The 22,988-nt window shown below is 40.6% G+C and overlaps 1 protein-coding gene across 1 annotated transcript in view; it reads left to right on the forward strand.

Annotated features, from left to right (window-relative positions):
* The window catches only part of LOC110013491 (voltage-dependent T-type calcium channel subunit alpha-1I-like), a 435,381-nt gene that overhangs the window by 183,571 nt on the left and 228,822 nt on the right, over window positions 1-22,988 (forward strand). Inside the window, exons 14-17 of the mRNA XM_023954667.1 lie at window positions 6,219-6,370; window positions 11,379-11,564; window positions 12,731-12,848; window positions 15,008-15,163. Coding sequence (XP_023810435.1) covers window positions 6,219-6,370; window positions 11,379-11,564; window positions 12,731-12,848; window positions 15,008-15,163 — 612 coding nt within the window. The remainder of the gene's footprint in view (window positions 1-6,218; window positions 6,371-11,378; window positions 11,565-12,730; window positions 12,849-15,007; window positions 15,164-22,988) is intronic.

Below are 22,988 nucleotides of genomic sequence, written 5' to 3' on the forward strand. Positions count from 1 at the left end.
TCTCAATGGCTGAAATCGAGAAGCTACTGGTTGAACAGTACAACTCTGATTTTCCTGAACAGAGGTATAATGAAAAAGAAGAGATGTCTCAAAATGACAAGCGGTTTATGGAATCTATGGAAAAAAACAACAGTGTTTGAAAGTGGACATTACAGTAATGGACTGCCATTCGAAAACAAAGATGTCAAAATGCCAAACAACCGATGTGTAGCAGAGCAGCGTATAACCTGCTTACGAAAAAAGTTCCAGATAAATCCTGAGTTCTTTGAGCACTACAAGGACTTAATGAACACCATCATTGAGAAGGGCTATGCTGTTGTAATGCCAAATCACCAACTGAACCGTGACGACAGCAAGGAGTTTTACATACCACACCACGGTGTTTATCACCCAAAGAAAAAGAAGCTGTGGGTGTTTTTTGACTGTACAGCCACCTATCAGGGGAAATCTTTGAATGCAGAGTTGCTATAAGGACCGGACATGATCAACACATTGGTTGGTGTCCTTTTGAGATTTTGTGAGGAGCCTGTAGCATTAATGGCTGACATCGAGTCAATGTTTTACCAAGTTAGAGTGCCAGAACATGATGCTGACTTCCTACGTTTCCTTTGGTGGCCTGATGGCAAAATAAACGAGCCCATGAAGGAGTTCAGAATGATGGTGCACCTCTTTGGTGCCACCTCTTCACCAAGTGTTGCTTCATCTGCACTAAGAAGAACTGCTGAAGACCACAACGATGTTTCACCTCGAGCAGCTGGCAGACAGTTCTGTGCAATTTCTATGTGGATGATTGTCTGAAAAGCGTAGCTACTGAAGATGATGCAGTGGCCTTGGCTCAGGATCTTCAGACAATGTGTGCCAGTGGGGGGTTCATGTTAACAAAGTGGATGAGCAACAGCAGGAAAGTATTGCTCTCAATCCCGGAACCTCATCAAACAAGTGAAGTAAAAGACTTGGATTTGAGACATGACACTCTGCCAGTTGAAAGAACTCTTGGCATTCAGTGGGACACAGAAACTGACAATTTCACCTACCAAATACAACTGCAAGACAAGCCAATGATTAGGAGAGGGATTTTATCTGTTGTCAACTCGCTTTATGATCCCCTGGGATTCTTAGCTCCTGTCATTCTTCCAGCTAAGCTACTTTTGACACCAAACCAATTGCTGTTGCTAAAATCCCAGCCCAGCATGCCCCCTGGAATCTTTTCCAGAAATGACTTTTACTCAAGAAGAAGATGGAGACAAGTCCAGTATCTTGTGGATTTATTCTGGACCAGATGGACCAGTGAATATCTTTCACAACAACAGGAACGCCAGAAATGGCTGAGACCAAGAAGAAATTTCATGGCTGGAGATGTTGTCCTCCTTGTTGACAGTTCTTCCCCACGCAACTCTTGACTTATGGGGATAGTGGTGGAAACAATACCAGACTCCAGTGGGATGGTAAGAAGAGTAAGGATAAAGACCAAGACCAGTCTGCTGGAAAGGCCTGTGAATAAACTGTGTCTGCTGGAAGAAGCACTATCTGAAGAATGAAGACAAAGGAAAGAAGATGCGTATTATGGATATTTGAAGCATTTGTCTCTCTATGTTTGAATTTGTAATTGCTTAGTCATCCTGCTAACCAATTAGGGGCCGGATTATGTTGGAGCCAAATTCAGAGTTTTTACTTAATTGTTATTTTCGGAGCCAAATTTGCAGTTTATATCTAACAGTTATGTTTAAGACAAATGCACTGTTTTCATTTAATAGTTAATTTAAATAATCATTGTTTGAACTTCCAATTAAATAACGCTACATCACAGAGATGCTGTTAGCGAGACTCATTGTTGATTGAAGCCTGAGAAAGTTGGAAGCAATATAGTTTTTGTGAACGTGTGTTCGTGAAATTTTTATTTTTTGGAATAAACACAGTTGATGAAGAACTTGTCTCACTCGCGTTTCAAATAACAGTTGCTGGACAGTCTTCAAACGGTGGTACAAGAGAGACGAGCAGAGAGACTACCACTACAGTTTGTCTTTTCTTGTTCAGTTTTATGTGAAACTTAAGCGCAAAAAACAGAAGAGTATGTTAGATATGTAAATCAGGGGTGCTCATTACGTCGATCGCGGTCAGCCGGTTGATCTTCAAGAACATGAGGGTAGATCGCAGGTCAGCAAAGATAAATAACCCCAAAAAAAAGTACTTCTAAAGAATCCATCAGCCAATCAAAATCCTCACTGAGAAGTACGGGACATGAGTGACATGCAGAACGGCCAATCGAACATCTTCTGAAACATACGTCACTGCACATGCGTGTTTAAATTCACTGAGCGCAAATTCTGTCTGTCATCAAAAAGTCGCTTTCTGTCCCGCGGCACGTCAAGTCCCCGGCAGAAGACCACTCCGGACAACCGGAGTGTTTATTGAAGCCACCCCGCGTGTGTCCTCCTGCAGTTCTCGCCCATTAAATGCGAGTTTTTTTTCCGTGGCACGCGCTTCGTACGCAGCCATCAGCGCCTTTGTAAGGCCATGCTCCCCCAGCATGACATACGATTGTCACTGCCTTCTGTCTTTGTAATAAAACGCCTCATCTGTTAATACAAAAGTATCTTTGTGTAATCTTACTGTATAGTTTTTAATCATCAGTACATAAATAACAATGTACAAACAAACTATATATACAAAAAAAAGAAAATATATATATATATATATATATATACTTACTAACTGTTTATAACCAGTCGGTTGGTAGATATACCATCATATTACCAACCTAGCTCGGTTGGGAAGGTGCAGAACTGTAATTCAGGAAACCAGGGTTCGATTCCCGGATTGAATGAACAATTAATGGAAATGGCAATGGAAATTGATCAATTAGCATGGAAATGGGACAATCACCATAACAATGGCGAGCAATTAACGTCACCCAGTGAGGGTCCCTTAACGCTACCGCCTACCTAACAACATGAGAGACAATGAACCACATGTCATGAGAAACTGGAGAAATACCAGGGACTCAGTGGTGCCTGTGGTAATTGGAGCACTCGGGGCAGTAACTCCCAAGGTGGAGGAGTGGCTACAACAGATACCTGGAAAGACCTCAGACCTCTCAGTCCAGAAAAGCGCAGTGCTAGGAACAGCTAAGATACTGCGCAGGACCCTTAAGCTCCCAGGCCTGTGGTAGAGGACCCGCGCTTGGAGGAGAAACCACCCGCGGAGGGTGAGAGGGGCACATATATGTTTGTTATAATAATTTCCATGTCTCCATCTCCGTGCTATCGTTATGCTAGTCTTTTTTTTTTTCTTATTTGGAAATCAAAACCCTCCCAAATATATAAGCCTATAGCAAGTCCTATTTTCTGAAATCTTTATTATTTACAATGTAATGTGACATATGTAGCTCAAGCCCAATTGAAATGTGCATCTCAAGGCCCAGATAAAGAAACAAAATATAAAAACACTATGACTATGATGTCTTGTTCTTGAAAATTGTCAATAAACAGATGAGAAAATGTGTATATTTAAATAGAACAAATGCATCATAATGTTGCTCTTTGGCATAAAAAAGTTTTTGTAACATTTCTATTCAGCTAATGTCACAGGCTACATTTTCTGGTGTTGGAGAAACATTTGATGCTGTTAAAAAAAGAAATCTGCCTGATTTACAGTGTTTCTCCAGTATATTTTTCTGCACTGTTGAGCCCATGTGCTGATGCTCAGCTTTCTGAACTCTCTCAATCAATATTTTCTGCCTTCACTAGACCATCGCCCACTCGTGTTTCTGCTGCTAGAAGGTCTTCTCTCATCCCAGTCGGGCTAAAAATAGACAGACAGAAAGACAAGACTTTTTCATGTTAACAGAGAAGGAAGAGGGAGATGTAAGCTCTGGTGTTTTCCTGCCTCGAGTCTTTTAAGCAACGCTATAAAGGGTTTATGTCTTTTCACCGTACTGTTTACCTGTCCTGCTACATCTGTGGTCTTTCAAAGTACAGATTGTCTTTTTTTTTGTTTTTTTTTAACTTGTCCTGTCAAACAGCTAGGCAGACAGATGAGAGCTGAGGGCCTCTTGTGTTGGACATATTTTACTTTAACAAGAGGGGTTATTAATCTTTAAAGTACAGATTGTCTTATAAATGAGGCCACTTTATGTTTTAAAGCAGGCAAAGCACGGCTTTGAACATCATGCAGGGTAAAGTGTCTTGCCCAAGGACACAATGACAATTACCTGGGGGAATGATGATCGAACTGTTGATTCTTAGTTCACTGGCCAATCTGCTCAACCACCGGAGCCACTGCCGCCATGTTTTCTGAATCTGCCAAATGTTAGCATTGTTTATTGATAGTAATAATAACTTCATATTTTTGTCTACATTCAATCACTGATTGGCCTAAAAAGTAAAAATTGTTCATTCTGTAAAACTGTACTCCATTTTGCTGCTTCCTCATTATATCGCAATTCAATTTTTGCAGTCTCGCTATCTTGCAGGTTATTTTTTATCACAAATTGCCAGGCTTTTTAAAAATATAAATATATATTTTTACAGCAGATAATGGTACCTGACCAATGAGGACATTGAACACAGTCAAGAATGCGTTTCGTTTGCCAAATATACATAAATCTTTAATCTCAAGCAGATCTCTGTTTTCCTTCTATAACATTGGACTCATTTTATAACACTGGACAATGAAGAGAGAAAAGTGTGAGATATTCATGTCTGTCTGTATAAAGTGTATCGTTAAGGGTGTTACAGCCTTAAAACGTCCAGTGATAAAAAATAAAATTCAGTACATTATGGATTTTACCTATAGCAGGATATCTTTTAGAAAAAAATTCTTGCAATAAACAAGAAATCTTTAGTCATGACTTGGACCTATCAAGACTGCATTTGATCAATCCACACCAAAGAAAAGCTCCAAAGCAATGTCTGCTCTATTTTTGATTTTCTTTTCTTAAGCATTCACTATTTTTTAAACGTATGTTATATTGTATATTCGTTTGCAGTGAAGCAAAAATAAAAAGATGAACAGATTTTGTTTTTTTTCCACCAAAAATGTACCACGCAATTGTTGCAAAAGCAAAATAAAAACAATTTGCCATGTAAACTTTTACATTTTGTACAGTCACAAATTTTGGACAAAAAATGGGTATTGAGCTGCCAAAAAAATTTCTACTAAGCCTTGTTAATAATTTAATTGCATGTATCTGTATTTTTAGTTGGCACCCATGTACAGTATATACACATTGCATAGGCATGTGCAAGTAAAGATTTTGTATCTGGACATCTAGGAGTTTAGCACACTATAAAATAATGTAAAAAAAAAAGGCACATTTAAATTTATTTAACAACAATGCTCATCTTAAAAATAAACAATACTTCAGAGAATCAATGCAAAGGTTTTGCTTGTTAATTTTTAAGGTCTTTTTCAACATGCACTTTTTAAACAGTCAAGCTCAAGTTGGTATTTTCTTTCACACTTTTTTACGTAATGACCTATAACAAGCAAGTCCGTCCGGCTTGTGAACCAAATGTGGCCTGTGTTCAAATTTTTACTGGCCTGGAGACTCCTGTCATAAAATCAATAACATGTGACCCCAGCATTTTGTAGAACTGTCTACACTTTGCCGATTGTGATTATCTAAATGACATATGAGCCGTTGTAAACCTGTGGCAACAACCTGTAGCTACTTATCGTTCAGAGCCTTAAAGGCCAAATGAGAAGAACAGATGTATTTGTCCTGTGATCAAAACCACTTAGTTAAGGTAACTGTTTGTGTTATTTTCCTGTTCACATAATTTATACTTAAAAGTTTACAGTGAGAATTTATTAGCAAATGCTAATAAGTAACATTTCAGACAGACCTTATTATTTTAAAGATTTATTTATGGTCTCCTGGAATGAAATTCAGAGTAATTTTGGTAAAAAAAAAAAAAAACAACAAATTTTGGTTTTCTTTAAATAACTAAATAAAAAGAATGCCATTGCAATATTTTTTTACTCAATTAGTTGATTTGCTATAAAAAGGATTCAGAGGATGCTGGCTGAATGTTTAGCTATCACATGTTCACGTAATCAAATCTTGCCCTTTTTGCAAATGGTTTATTCACCCCTGCCACTATCACATGGACGTAAAACATAATCAGCCTCCTTCAGTTTCAGCATGCCCTTCTATTTTGATTATTTAGTTATCTGTTATCACTTTTCTCCATTTTTCTCCCTGCTCTTCTCGTCAGCCGGAGGAACTCACAAATGTCCTGGAAATCTGCAACATCGTCTTCACCAGCATGTTTTCTTTGGAGATGATTCTCAAGCTTACAGCTTTTGGCTCTTTCAACTACCTGAGGAACCCATACAATGTGTTTGATGGAATTATTGTGATAATAAGGTACGGCAAAGATGTTGTGAAGTGTGCACTTTTTCTGTTCTTATCTGTACTTTTTTAATGTTAGGCCAGACAGACAGTTTTAAGCAATTGAAAAAATAAAAAAACACAACTTTCATATTTAAATGGCATTTAGAAGAAATTGACAATCATGCATTTATTTGTGCAGTATATCAAACTATTTACACTGCTTTGGCGAACTAAACCTGTTTGGTTCAAATGCATCGGCTGCATTTAGATGCCAAAGTTTCAGACAGCAAAAGGTTTTGTCACTTACGTGTGCATGGAGCTTTAGGTGACGGGCTTTGCCTTTGATCTCCTGACATCAGCTTTTTTCTCTTCTTTTTCACAATTCATATGGTTACTAGCCTTTGTCTGTGATCCCTCCCTAGAAAAAATGGGATCAAAAACAGATCAAAACAGGTGAAACTGAAAAAGATCAAATGTGGAGCCCACCACAGAAGATCCATGTTGATTGAACATAAGTGCATCAGTTTCTGTCTCTTCATCTGTCTGAATGTCCTCAGCCTCTTCACACAGGACTGCTCTGTGGAAGTGTCCCTATTCATTTAGACAGTTCAGAGGCAGGGATATTTTCAGGTGTTTATTGGTTGAATGCTGTAAAGCATTCAACCCTTTGTTTTCCTGTTTCTCTTTATTTATTTGGTTGAATGCTGTAAAGCATTCAACCCTTTGTTTTCCTCTTACGCTATCTTCCGCCGTTTTTCGGCACTTAACTCCTTCAACAATTTTCAACCTATTTTAACCATTCAGCTATTAAACTGTTCAGCTCTTTCAGCTTATTACTGCTATGACTTTTGGTTTTTCAAATCCTTGAACTTTTTAAGATATTCCAGGATTTTCCAGGATTTTTTCTCCATTGAAATACATGGAGAATTTTTCCTGCAGAAGTTCACAATTAAACTTCTTCTACAATTTTTAACCTATTTTAACCATTCAACTATTAAAATGTTCAGCTCTTTCATCTTATTCCAGCTATGACATTTTGTCTTTCAAATCCTTGAACTTTTCCAGAGATTCCCGGATATTCCCGGATTTTCCAATCTTTTTGCTCCATTGGCCACACCTTTGCTTCTTTAAACAATTGTAACTTAAACATTCTTTTGGCTAGAGACACTGTTCAAACATTGAAATGTTCACAAGGCTTTGGACTTCAATATAAGGCTCAAAATTATTATGGGATGGCAACACCACCTACAGTTTGGCGGCCATTTTGTGCAAAAATGTGAGGCAATTTTAAACTTCTTCAAACTTTCACGTATTTTAATCCTTCTACTATTACAATGTTCAACCCTTTCAGCTTATTCCTTTCAGTTATGACTTTTGGTCCTTCAAATCCTTGAACTTTTCAAGATATTCCAAGATTTTCCAGGATTTTCCAAGATTTTCGCTCCATTTAAATACATTGAGAATCATTGAAAACCTTTGGTTCTTTCAACCATTGTAATTTCAACATGCCTTTAGCTAGAGACACCGTTCAAACGTTTAATTGATCGCAAGGCTTTGGACTATAAAATAGGTTTAGAAATCATTATGGGATGTCGACACAACCTACTGTTTGGTAGCCATTTTTTGACCAAATCTGAAGCAAATATTGCAATTAACTTCATCCATGGCTGGAACTGAACATATTGAAATTCACTGGATCTGGACATATAAGGAATGTGGGCGTGGTTAGCCAACAAACTTCGTTGCTAAGGACGTCCAAAGGTTTACTTTTACCGATTTGTCTGAAACTGACGTCGATTTGTTCGTCATCCCATGCCGACCCAAACATAAAATGGTTGCTATGGAGATAAAATCAATAGAAAAGCCGTCATTTTGAAAAAAGTGGATTTTTTTATCAACCAAGAACATGTAGCTTTTACCAATATGATACTCTCAAACAATGTGTTTTTTGAGTCAGTTGATGATGCTGATTCCAATGCTAGCACTTTTAGCCATTTTAGCAACATCTTTAAATTTTCAACAGTTCAGCCATTTTTTCATCAACTTAAGCTTTCATGCTTAACTCCTTCTACATTTTTGACCTATTTTAGCCATTCTACTATTACAATGTTCAACTTTTTCAGCTTATTCTTTCTATGACTTTTGATCCTTTAGTTTTTCAAGATTTTCAAGCAAAGTTCAGCCATTTCTTCAGCAAATTCAGCTTTCATTCTGCAGTACAGCATTCAACCCTGCATTTTCTTCTGGAAATGCAGCTCCTTCTAGTTATTTATGGTATCTTCCGCCGTTTTTTGGCACCTAACTCCTCCTACAGTTTTTATCCAATTTTAACCATTAGACTATTAAAACGTTCAGCTCTTTCAGCTTATTCCAGCTATGACTTTTGGTTTTTCAAATCCTTGTACTTTTTAAGATATTCCAGGTTGTCCAGGATTTTTCCCCCCATAGAAATACATAGGAAACCCCCCCACCACCCCCTGCAGAAGCTCGCCGGTTCAAGACCCGGCTCATCAGCTTTTACAAAAATATATATATTTTTAGTTTGCTTTTCTTTTTAATTTTATTTATGGTCAACTTTGATTATTTCTCAATTTAAACCTTTTTCCCCCCACAAATTATCACCGTTTAGACCAGGGGTCGGGAACCCTCGCGATCCATAACTGGCTCTTTTGATGGCCACATGATCTGGGTCGTAGACAAAGGGTTTCTCCGGAGCGTTTCACCGGAGCGTGTCAGCGTGTTCTGTCGGTCGAGTTGTAAGAACGAGATGTCGAGACCTGCTCAGTTAACAAGATCCATCATTTATTTTCTTCTTCCGTTTTGGAATGACAGTCTATAATAACACCACACAGCGGTGACTGTGTCGCCGGCGACAAGCGGAGCTGGCAAGCCAACAAACGTGGCAAGAAATGAAAAAGCTGACACGCAGACCACTTGATCGTCAAAACTTGAAACGCGCTTCCTGTCACACTGACGGCTGATTTGACACCGCAGATCCGAATGAGAGCTACTTTGTCTGCAGTTTTCTTGTGACCCACATTATTTCAAGAGAGGATCATGCGGTGCGAAGCGATGCCCTCCTGTACCGCGCGATCCGAGGCACGGGGCTTTTCGCAGCGCATCCGCGGCGGATCGCGCCGTGCCGGCGGCTTTCCACCGCTTAATGCGCTGCAAAAAGCCCCACGCCGCTGATCGCTTTCACCCCGCAATGAAAGGCTGGGTGTTTGCACGGCGTTACCGCTCGGCAGCCCCCGGTCCTCTCTTAAAATAATGTGGGTCACAACAGAACTGCGGTCAAGCCAGCCATCATTCACATACCACACACTGCAGCGTGTGAGTATTGCTGTACTGACAATGTTTGGCTCTACGTCTGCACGTGAGCAGTATTTCTCACATCTAAAGAACATTAAGACTAACCTACGATCACGTTTAACGGGTGGAAGTCTCAACACCTGCATGAACCTTAAACTCACCATATAGGTATGGTGTCAAATTAATGCCTAAACTATTTGGCATTAAAACTGTAAAACCAGGAATCAAAACCCCAAATCTGCGAATCAAATTCTGAAATCGTCTTTTGAGTTGAGCTTTTATTACGGATGAACCAGATTACAAGACCATGAGCAAAACCATGCAGCACCAGAAGTCGCATAAGAAATACTTATCATTAATAGCAACAGCATCACAATCATATTAAGAAATAATCCACAGATGTTTTGTACTTTAAAATTGTTGAAATTACATAAAATTCACACATTCACTTAAACATATTGTATGGCTCTCATGTAATTACATTTAAAAATGTATGGTGTTCATGGCTCTCTCAGCCAAAAAGAATCCCGACCTAAAGAGCCTAAGGAGCCTAAATAAAAGAGTTTGTTCGTCATCATTTTTTTGTCCATTCAGCCCTGTTTTGAGCTAATTCAGCTTTCATTCAGCAGTACAGCATTCAACCCTGCATTTTCTTCTGGAAATGCAGACTTTCTAGTTGATCACTCCTTTCATTAGGTTCTTTATTCTTGATAGCACACCAGAGTGCAGGGAAAAAGCTTTCTCTTAAGTGGATTTATTGAATATGAGAAGACAAAATTATGGGATTTACCCAACTGTTTTTTTTTTTGGTTGATTAAATCTTTTGTAAATAATAGATGTAATGGCTTTCTCAATTCATAATCACTGAGATTTTTAGAGTTCAAGTTTGTGGAAGAGAAAGCTGTGGTAAATTCACAAAAATAGAGTACTGAATTCTCCACACAATAGGGCACATCATAAATGAATAACCTATTTTTGAAATTATGACATACAAAAGGCACACCGAACTATAAGACGCATTAGGTGAAACAAAAGAGTCTGAAATAAGTCACATAAAAAACAGTCTGATGCTGCGGTTAGGCAAGCAGGAGGAAACCCAGATGCAGGAAACAACCACAAATAAGTTTATAGCAGAGTCCACGGGGTTTAATTACAAAAGACATAATAGGACAGACTGCTAGTGCTCAGCAAACAAGCCAGGAAACAGAACGGTTAACACTGAAGGCTTCAGCAGAGTTCCTTAAATATGCTGAAACATGATTACTGAAGTGCAGGCATGCTGTGATTGCTTAGCATGTTCCACAGGAGAATGGGCAAAGTCACAGCCAGCCTATACAGAAGCAAACGAAGAGCAAGCTGCAAACTTGCAGTTGGCATCATTTTTTACCATGCATGTCTTAAGATCCAAAACCTGTCATTGCAAAAAGTAAAAATTCAGAAGAACTGAAAAAAAAATGCACACAGATTCTTTGTTGTAGTAAGCTCCTCCTGTCCTTTTTGCTTTTCATTTGGAAATACTGAGGCTGGCATTTTGCATTTCTCAAAATTTGCAACATCACAACTAGGTTAAAAAAAAGTTTTGCACTAACAGGTTCCTGGCCTGTTGTTTTTTGGCTTCATAAGCTTCTTAAATCTGCCGTATAGTGCTGAAAATGCATTTTTTTTCTTGCCCGTATTAAAATAATACTGCATTGTGTGTCTGTCCATATGTTTGTGCGTCTGGCTTCAGTGTTTGTGAGCTTGTTAGTCAGTCAGACGGAGGTTTGTCTGTGTTGAGGACCTTCCGACTGCTCAGGGTGCTGAAGCTGGTCAGGTTTATGCCAGCTCTCAGGAGACAGCTGGTGGTACTGATGAAGACCATGGACAACGTGGCTACATTCTGCATGCTGCTAATGCTCTTCATCTTCATCTTTAGGTAGGATAAAACTTTTAATCCTCTATAATGTGACATAGTTACATAGTCAATTATTTAAAATTCTTATAATTTACAGATTAAAAGAACACATTTGGAAGATGTTTATGCAAGATGAAAGGTTTTCAGTCAATGTTATCAACTCTCAGTTTAACTTTTAATCCAATTTGTGCAGTTTTGTTTCATGAGTTGTAGTCATTAAAAAAATATTAAAAGAAACAACTTAACTAAACAACTAAAGCAATCTGCTGTTGTTTTTAGCCTTTTTTGGGCATTTTTAAGGGTCTATAGGCTAAAATGCTTTTCTTAAGCCAAATATAGCCAACAATATCCATTTATATGATAATATATTACCTTTGGCACTGAAAAATAATGAGTTTTTAATTAAATATTAAGTTTGTTTCCTAGAAATATTAGTTTGTTTCCCAAGCTCTTTTCTAACCCACAAGTAAGACAACTCAATTTCTGAGGCACCAGCTCTTGCTCCGTGTGGATGCCGCCCATTTTATGACGTCAACCTAGAGCCGCCTTCGGCAGCGTGTCTGCATTTCGCCCACGAAAAGGTGCATGTAAAAGGAAAGCGTTTTGCCAAACACCACTAGCTACTGAGAAAGTGTGTTTGTGTTAGCCTGGGGGTGGTGGTAGCAGTGCAGATTCTTCCTGAAGGGTGCTGTTCTCACTTGTCTTCATCAGCTTTTGAGAACCTGTTCGGTTTCGTGGGTTGGGAGGGTCTGGTGCTCAGACCCTTGGTTTTTGGAGGAATACTCTCAAATGCGTAAAAGAATCAAAATAGTGCGCTACAGCTTCTTTTTGTGATAAATTAACATTATAATGCACTTTTAAAAATTGATTTTGCATGGTATAGGCTCTTTAAGAAGGAAGGTATAACACTTTGGTTTAACTTGGATGGAATTTAAACAAAATGGATTATAACTATTATAAATGGAATAAATTACAAATTCGTCATTGGAAAAAAAAAATAATTTTCTGTCACCTGTTGACTTTTATGGTCCATTGTAAACATTACAGTTATGCAAATATTTTCTTACACAACTTATTAGGGCTTTGTTATTGTCAGTCATATTTCTATCAAAAGCTATGCCAGGGTATTAGCAATCTTAACAGCAAAAATGATAATATGTATTTTACTGCATGTGTTTGTGTTGCAGTATCCTTGGGATGCACATCTTTGGCTGTAAATTCAGTCTGAAGACAGAGACTGGGGACACGATGTCAGACAGGAAAAACTTTGACTCACTGTTGTGGGCCATTGTCACTGTTTTTCAGGTAGTAATCATGTCTCACCTGATGATCTGTCTGTGCGCATGAGTTTTATTTTTAAAGACCCACTCCAGTAATCATTTGATCTATCGTAAAAGCATTTCCAGTGGTATTTTAAATATGATTATGCCGTTTTTAGCCTAAATCAAAGCACATGTATTGTTCTGTATGCCATAGTCTAAACTAAATCTGTATTTGGTAAGCGGCTTGGTGTGAAGACATCAACTGTGGGAGCAATTATTAGGAAGACACTGAAAATGTCCCAACAAGATCTCACCCCTTGGGGTCAAAATGATCACAAGAATGGTAAGCAAAAATTCCAGAACCACACGGGGGGACTTAGCAAATGACCTGCAGGAAGCAGGAGCCAAAATAACAAAGGCTACCTTCAGTAAAACACTACGCCACCAGGGACTCAAATCCTGAAGTGCGTGTTCCCCCTGCGTGTCCCCCTGCTAAAGCCAGTACATGTGCAGGCCCATTCAAAGTTTCCTAGAGAGCAGTTGGATCATCCAGAAGAGGATTGGGAGAATATCCTAAGAACACTACTCTTGGTGTTTGGAGGAAAAGGAATGCAGAGTTGCATCCAAAAAACATCATACTTACTGTAAAGCATGGGGGTGGAAACATCATGCTTTGGTGCTGTGTTTTAGCAAAGGGACTGGGACAACTGATCCGTGTAAAGGAATGAATGAATGAATGAATGAATGAATGAATGAATGAATGAATGAATGAATGAATGAATGAATGAATGAATGAATGAATGGGGCCATGTATCATCAGATTTTGAGTGAAAACTCAAAGCAGGCCAAAAGAACTCCCAAAGAAGTGGGTTCATAGAAAGCATTTCAACGTCCTGAAGTGGCCTTGCCATTCTTTAGATCTCAACCCCACAGAAAATCTTTGGAGGGAGTTGAAAGTCTGTGTTGCCCAGCAGCATACTTTCTGCACCATTACTGCTCTAGAGGAGATCTGCATTGAGGAATGGGCCAAAATACCAGCAATAGTTTGTGACGATACTTATCAAATACTTATTTTCCCCCATATTTTACAAATAAATTCTTTAAAAATCAGACAATGTGGTTTTCTGGATTTTTTTCTCATTTTGCCTCATCATTTTAAGTAGGGGAACTCGTACAGTTGGTGACTGACTAACATTTTTTCCCCCACTTTATATAAAAAATAATCAAATTTTAAAAACCAAAAACAAGACACACACAAAAAATATGTATAAAACCCCTATAACCCCCCCCCCCACACACACACACACACACACAAACACACACACAAACGAAGATATGCACACCATAGTAACGCATATAATGATTCACTAACATGATGCAGAGTAGAAGTTTAGCCTTGTACTGAGGTGGGTTCACAGAGCTCTAAATTCACAGATTACACCACCACAGGACCCCCAGATCTAAGCAAAGAGGAGATACCAATGCAGTGATCCCGTTCACCCAGAAGGCTCAATCACTGATGTGGAGGATCCCTCTGAGGAAAACACTAGAGTAAAAACTTAAATATGACAGGAATTAAATAAACAAAAGTATAAATAACCATATAAGTAAATAAATTAACATTAATAGACATAAATAAATCAGTAAAAGTAAATAAAAAATAACAAATGAATAAAAAGAGAACATAAAATAATCTAAATATCAAATAAGTTCCACAATTTAAACCAAGAGCTCACAATATTTTAATCTTGTTCAAACAGCATTTTTTTTCTGCTCCTGATTCACAGCAATTTGAATAAAGAAATACTCAGGTTATTTTTATTTTAAGATTTTCATTATATACCATTATATATTACAGTGGGTACTTAAGTAATAGTCAATCTCGCTCGTTAGTCCCTGGACAAACGAATTGTTTCCAGTCAGAAAACACCAAAAGTAAATATATTGTTTTCATTAAGAAAAACAGATCTTTTCATTATGCAGCTGTAAGAATTTTGATTTGATTTGAAACGGTTTATTTCAAGCAATCAAAGCAAGAATGATCCACAAAATAATACAAAGTCGCATCAGAATCTACCCAACGTATTGGAATAAATAATTAAACTACATAAAGCTGTGCCATTGTAGTGCAATTTAATGCAGAGTTAGTCCACATTGTGTTATTAATTGTCTTCCTTATCTCCGGGTGTCTTTCTTTTGAAGATTCTGACTCAGGAGGACTGGAATGTGGTTTTGTACAATGGTATGGCAGCCACCTCACCACTGGCAGCTCTTTATTTTGTGGCACTCATGACCTTTGGAAACTATGTGCTATTCAACCTTTTGGTGGCCATCTTGGTTGAAGGATTTCAAGCAGAGGTAAGACAGTTTCTTTCGTTCAGTTAATTACTCTTATCAAATGTATGAATAAGAGACTTTGAGACAATATTAATGTTTTGGCTCAATTTGTTTATACATGGAAATAAGCAGCATGACTGCTCGGTTTTTAATGCAGAATTGTCCTCTTAGCTTGTCTATGTAATTATTACAAAGTAATAACTAAATAACTATATAATTTATAAGTATGATAAAACTGTTGTGAACAACATGATGTAATTTTTCTTCTTGCAATGTTTGACTAGTCCCCATCACTCTATTCTTGCATGCTCTGCATGATGTCCTCTCCAGTTTCCAGCTGACATCCGTCTGTCTGTGTAGCTTGAAATGGGGACCCTAACCTTTGGCAGAGACCTTTGCTGCTATAATAAATCAGGTCCTTGAGCTTAGCTGATTTTAAAGAGAATTGGTAGAAAAAGTAAAGAGATATGTTCTAATCATAATTGGATGTGCATGCCAGTTTTTCACGGTTATTTGCACAATATGTAGTTCAGGATTCCCACGGGGTCCTAAAAAGCCTTGAATTTGAACATATGGAAATAAGGCATTAAAAAACATTTAAAAAGTCTTACATTTTAAAATCTTGATCCTACACAAACACATTGAGTATGCGTGGCACCATGCCCAATGTCTGTGTTTAGGGAAAATCAAATGTGCCCAAATGCGAAGGCAACGAAGCCCCCATCGCCCCCCACCCTGCACCGGAGGCCCTGACCCCCACCCCGAACCACGGCAGTAAGGCAAGGAGCAGCGACGCCCAGGCCCCCCCACCCCCTAAGTCATGGATTTAGCTATGAGAGACCAGAGAGACTGAATTCTTTCAAAGCTACATGAAATTTGGGCTGACATTTTTTCCAAGCTTATATGATCAAGCAGCAGATTTCTGTGTTGACTTATATTTATATTTTTCTTGTTTTTCCAATTTAGTAAAATAGTCTTTTTAGCAATACAAAGAGTTATGAAAATGATAGATACTAATCCTCCTTCTATATCGATGGCACTCATGTCACCAAGCACACAAAGTGACGGTGAAGCCGTGATTGAAACCTTAAGCCAGACTGATAGATCGGCACATACCTGCTGCCAGAGAGCCATGACAGGCATGCAGAACCACAGTGCATGCATGTAACTGTCGGGTAGATTACTATCACAGTGCTCACAAATGTCTGCGTTACTGAGACCCATCTTGAACATCGTCTGTCTAGTGTAGTAAATGCTGTGTAGAGTTTTGAAATGGATTAGCTGCAAATTTGGACTTTTTGTCAGTTTAAAGGTGTTTAGACAAAGTTCTGACCAGAAGCTTTCATCTCTGCTGATAATCAAATCTGCATCCCATTTCGTTGTCGGAAGTGAAATATTATTATCTAATTTACATAAAAGTTTGTATATTTTGGAGAGAGTTTTATTCATCAAATCAATGTCTTTGTATTTAAACTTTTTAGTAATAATTGATTTAAGTTGCTGATATTCCAAGAAGTTATTTATTCCATGTTTGTTTTGTAGTTCCTGGGGAGTTACGAATTTTCTATCAATAATTACGTGCTTTAGTTGTTTTACGCCCCCTGCAGTTTAACTTAACAGAAATAACTTCACTGTATCAGGCTAGATGCGTGGATGCAAAAGCAGGAACACAGAGGTAAGTTGAATCGAAGGTTTCTTTTAATCACGAAGTAGAGACTCCTAGCACAAGGAAAGCAAAACGATCCCGTGACAGGCACTGGATAGGAAGAACTTAAATACACAGCAAAGATGAACAACAGGTGCGTGAAAAGGTGCAGTTAATCTACAGAAAGTAAAGGTGGTGGCAACACAAACAGGAGGAACCAGAAGTAACCAAAATAAAGGCCCAAAGAAACCGGAAACTCCACAATCAAATAGAAGGCGAAACAAACTAAACCGCCCTGGCCCCTGAAACCCCCCTCAAGGGGCGCCTCTGTGCGCACCGCCCGGCAGGTGCGGGTTCCGCCGATGGTACTCCAAGATCATGTCCTTATCCAGGATCCTGGAGGAAGGTTCCCAGGACCGCTCCTCAGGCCGATAACCCCGCCAATCTACCAGATACTGAAAACCCCGTCCCCGCCGTCTGACGTCCATCATGCGCTGCACGTCCACGCAGGTTGTCCGTCAATGATGCGAGGCGGCGGGGGTGGCGAGGAAGATGGGTGAAGGGGACTCGTGACATGAGGCTTTGGTTGGGAAACGTGGAAGACCGGGTCGACGTGCATCGTCCGAGGCAGCCGTAGCCTGACAGCAACAGGGTTGATCACCCTCTCCACCACAAAGGGGCCAATGAACCTGGGGGAGAGCTTCCTAGACAACGTCCGCAGCTTGATGTTGGTCGTAGAGAGCAGGACCGACTGACCCGGCACATAGGTGGGAGCCGGACGGCGATGCCGGTCAGCCAGTCTCTTGTTGCCAGTGGACGAGCGTAGAAGTGCGGCCCGTGCCTCCGTCCAGAGGCATCTACAACGGACATAACCGCTGCCTCACCCTCCTGCTCGGGAAACAACGGGGGTTGGTAGCCCAGAGAACACTCGAATGGGGACATACCTGAAGCAGAGGAGGTCATGGCGTTGTGGGCGTACTCAACCAAGGGTAGCATGGAGCTCCAGGTGTTCTGGTTGCGAGAGCAGATGCATCGGAGGGCTGCTTGCAGGTCCTGGTTAGTCCTCTCGGCCTGCCTGTTGGACTGGGGATGGAACCCTGAGGAGAGACTAGCTTAAGCACGGAAAGCTGTACAGAAAGCCTTCCACACCTGGGAGACGAATTGTGATCCCGGATCCGAAACTAGGTCCACCGGTATCCCGTGCAGCCTGAATGCGTGTCCTATGACCAGCTGAGCCGTCTCAGCGGCAGAAGGCAGCTTCTTGAGGGCCACGAAGTGAGCGGCCTTGGAAAACCGGAACACCACGGTCAAGATCACGGTCTTGCCGGCGGAGAGGGGCATGCCGGTTACGAAATCTAAAGCGATGTGGACCAAGGACAACTCGGGACTGGCAGATGATGTAGGAACCCAGCAGACGGTTGGTTGCTAACCTTGTTCTGGGCACAGACAGTACAGGCAGCGACAAACTCCTGAGCGTCCCATGCCAGACTGGGCCACCAGAACCGCCGCCGCAGGAAGGTGATAGTCCTGCGGACACCGGGGTAGCAGGTCAGACGTGTCGCATGGGCCCACTGAAGAACCTTACTCCTACAGGTCCCACGAACAAATAGTCTGTTGGGCGGACCCCCTACCGGGTCTGGCTTCTGGGCCTCTCTGATGTCCTTCTCCAGCCTCCAGATGAGGGCACCCAGGACACGAGACACGGGAATTACCGTCGTAGGTGTCTGGTCCCCCATGACCGAAACTGTGTTGCCGAGAGAGGGCGTCAGGCTTGGTGTTCTTGGAGCCAGGGCGGTACGAGACGACAAAATCGAAACGATTAAAGAATAATGACCACCTTGCCTGTCTGGGGTTCAGCCATTTTGCGGTCCGGATATATGACAGGTTCTTGTGGTCAGTCCAAACCACAAACGGCTGAACCGCCCCCTCCAACCAGTGCCTCCATTCCACCAGAGCTAGTTTTATAGCCAGGAGTTCCTTATCTCCCACGTCATACCTGGCCTCGGCCGGTGTAAGCCTTCTAGAAAGAAAAAGTGCAGGGATGAAGCTTGTTACCTTCACCCGACCGTTGAGACAGCACCGCTCCCACCCCAATATCAGAAGCATCAACTTCTACCACAAACTGGTTGGAGGGATCAGGTTGAACCAAGACTGGAGCAGTGGTGAACAACAGCTTGAGCTTCTTAAATGCGGAGTCAGCCACCTCCGTCCAACAAAAGGGCATGGAGCTGGAGGTCAGACCAGTGAGGGGCGCGGCGATAGAGCAGTAGTTACGGATGAAACGCAGCAGAACATTGGCAAACCCCAGAAACCGCTGTAGTTGTCTACGGTTGGTGGGGGTGGACCAATTAACCACTGCGCTCACCTTGGCCGGATCGGGCCACAACCCCCCCCCCCCGCGATAACAAACCCCAAAAGGAAACACAATGAGAATGAAACACACATTTCTCCGCCTTGACAAATAATCTGTTCTCCAACAACCGCTGGAGGACCAGACGAACATGCCGCCTATGTTCGCTGGGATCCCTGGAAAAAATAAGAATATCGTCTAAGTACACGAAAACAAAACGCTGGATGAAGTCCCTGAGTACGTCATTGATTAACCCCTGAAATACCGCAGGGGCATTAGGCATGACCAAAAGGCATGACCAAGTACTCGTAATGTCCGAGCGGCGTGCTGAATGCCGTCTTCCACTCGTCCCCAGCCTTGATGCGCACCAAATGATAAGCGTTCTGCAGGTCCACCTTGGTGAAGATTCCGGCTTTCTGCAATGACTCAAACGCAGTGTTCATTAGGGGAAGAAGATACCGGTTCTTTACGATGATGGTGTTCAAACCCCGATAGTCTATACACGGCCGTAAGGAACCATCCTTCTTCCCCATGAAAAAGAAGCCAGACCCCAAGGGAGACGAGGAGGGTCTAATGAGGGCCGGCCCTCAGTGAATCAGCTATGTACTGTTCCATAGCTTCCAATCCTACCTAGACAGATTTTACAGGTGGCTCTTAGGTAATGGAGCTCCAGGCTGCAAGTCAATTGAACAGTCATAAGGTCTGTGGGGTGGCAGAGAGAGAGCCTGAGACTTCGAAAAGACCTCCCCTAAGTCATGGTACTCCGGTGGCACCGCAGAGAGGTCTGGTAAGGGCGGCTGCCCAACTGGGACTGCGGGGCCGGGCCCTGGATGTCGAGCTGAACGCAAACAGGTCTCATGGCAATGGTTACTCCAACTTATGATGCTACTAGCGGCCCAGTCAATGACCGGATTATGTTTCATCAACCAGGGGAACCCCAACACCACCCATTAGATGGCGGACATTCTGGTTCAACATTTGAATCGGTTCTGTTGGTTTCTGCCTCACTTGCAGAGCGTTGAGGTTCATCCTCAGATGACTGCTCTGTGACATGTTCATCACTCTGTTCACTCGGACAAATCAGAGTTGTCATGGTCTGAAACTAGACATGTTTCCTGCTGAGAATGATGAGTTAAAAGCTGTTTTTTCACTTCATCAATATCAAAAGACTGACAATTTACATGGTTCCTCCAAGTCAGACTCTGAAAAGGAACAATCAAATACTTGTTCTGAAAGCAATGGAAGACGTCTTTTACGTGTCCTGGCTTGTTCCAGCCTTGTTACTGGACGGCGTGAGAGTTTTCCAACGTCTACTTGAAACTCTGGCATTCTCACAAGATAACCAATCGGCAGAAGGTGATCTCTGTGGAGAGTTTTAACAGCTCATCATCTCTGTCAGGATTTGTCATGAAGCAAATGTCAACAGGAAGTCGTGCTTCTCCCCCAAACATCAAATAATAAGGAGAGTCTCCTGTAGCTTCATTCTTAGTACAGTTGTACGCATGTACCAATTTAATAATCTGCTGACTCCAGTTGTGTTTCTTTTCTACCTCTAGTGTACCCAACATAGACAAAAGAGTTCTGTTAAAACGCTCAGGTTGAGCATCGCCTTGAGGATGATAGGGGGAAGTATAGAAAGAAGCTCTTTTATCAGTCTACTTTCCGAATCTCTGCCCTGATCTGAATGTATCCTGACTGGAAGACCATAATGCAGAAAATATTCATCCAACAACACTTTAGCAACTGTTGATGCCTTTTGGTTCTTAGTAGGAAATGCCTGTGCGTATCTCGTGAAATGGTCAGTTACTACCAACACATTAGCAATTCCCCTGCGATCTGGTTCTATCTAACTCTACGTCAGTGCACATACGTAACTCTGTATTTTTTATTAGTATTCATTTTGTTTCATTTAACCAAGAGATAATGTCAGACCCAAATGTTTACACAGATTTGTTTGATTAGTCACCTATGGTGTCACTGCACCAAAATATGAGTAATGAAGTGCTGAGGGTTTCTGTAATTGTAATTTAATTACTGAAATTTTAATCATAATTCATTACATTACTCTGTTTTTTGTTTTGTTTTTTTAGATTTATTTATTTATTCAATACAGGGACAGCACATTTTAATAAACATTCCTGTCAATATGCCAGAGTTAGTCAAAGGGCAATTTTTCATCTGCAGTCCCTAGGTAGATGTTAAAATTTACATAACATTATATACCGGTACATATATTAAACCATACATTCAGTAAAATTAGCAGTTGACCTAAAAGTAATTGGCGATAAAACAAGCCAAAATCAGACAAATATATAAACATATTCAAACATAAAGAACAAGATGGTAGCGAGGATCTATGAGAAGATGTTTACTTAGTGTTGACAACTCTGATTGTCAATGAGCCATTTCTTTTACTGTGTCTTAAATTAATTATATGTTTTTTGATTTTTTTATTAGTTATGGGAGTGAGGTTCCACTCAGTAGCAGCTCTAAAAGAAAAAAGCAATCTGACCAAAAACACTTTTTCTAAAGGGAATGAATCAGTCTCTTCTGATTGCACTCCGAGTTCTGTTGTGACTTGCTATCTGGATGTTAACAAACTGGTGAAGAGGAGGGGACGATAAACTACGAATGATTTTGTACATGAGACAGAGATTTGAAAATGTGATCATGTTTTCTCAACTCAGTAAACCATGTTTTTGTAATATTGGACAATGGGGATCAATGTTGGGTTTCTAATCCAAAGTTTTAACATTTTGTTTGTATAATGTTCGCAGAGGTTTTAAAGATGTATTTGTGACCAGACAGTTAAAAAGTAAGTGATTTGTGAGAAAATCATGGAGTACATGTATATTTTTGCTGACTGTGTGGATATCTGATGGTGTATGTGTCTGAAATTACTGAGGTTGAATTTGATTCTATTGCAGACACTTTTGATGCGTGATACAGGTAGCTTTGAATCCATTGTAACACCGAAATATTTGTGTTCTGACACGATCCGCAGCCTTTCTCCAGAAACAAAAACATGTGGTTCAGCAGTAAAAATATTACTGGACTTGGTGAAAAACATTGCAACTGTTTTAGATGTGTTTAACTGCAAGCAAGAGGACTTCAACCAAGCTGCGATGATAACCATGGTATTGGTGAGCTCCTCAGCCACCTGAGTGGAATTACTGCCATGAACATAGACTACAATGTCATCAGCATGCATCTGCACAGAAACATCAGGACAACTAAATGGATGGTCATTAATGTATAGTGAAAATTACAAAGGTCCCAAAATTGATCCTTGAGGAAGACCAGTTGGCAGACTGAGAGCTGCAGATTTATACTGACTGGACTTTGATATGTTGGGAGGGACCAGTGAGGTAAGAGTCAATGCATTGCAGTGCATCAGAAGAAAGGTTCAAATTGCATAATTTGGATGGTAAGATTTCGTAATTAACAGTGTCAAAAGCCTTCTTTAGATCAGGGAAAACGGCATCAACAACCCCCACCCACCCCCACCCCCTAGTCCAACTAAATCCTGATATGTTCAGTGAAGAAGCAGGTAGTGGCCTTCGTGGAATAATTGGCTTTAAAGCCAAACTGAATAGGATGGAGAGAAGAGAGTGTGGTGTTGAGGTGGTTGAGGAACACATTTTGTAAGAGGGACAGATTAATGATTTTGCTAATGGGGCGTGTCAGTGATAAACAAAGGTCTTTGAGCATCTCTGTGTCCAAACCAAAAATGTCTTTGCATCTGAATGCTTTGAGTTACTGACTAGTATTGTTCTGAAATTCAAAGCTTTAATTTTTTCTTGGTCCTCAGGGCTGGGAATTAGGCAGAGAAATGGGCTTTAATTTTTCCC

The sequence above is a fragment of the Oryzias latipes genome, chromosome 1 (assembly GCF_002234675.1).
Source record: "Oryzias latipes chromosome 1, ASM223467v1".
Classification (NCBI taxonomy): Eukaryota; Metazoa; Chordata; class Actinopteri; order Beloniformes; family Adrianichthyidae; genus Oryzias; species Oryzias latipes.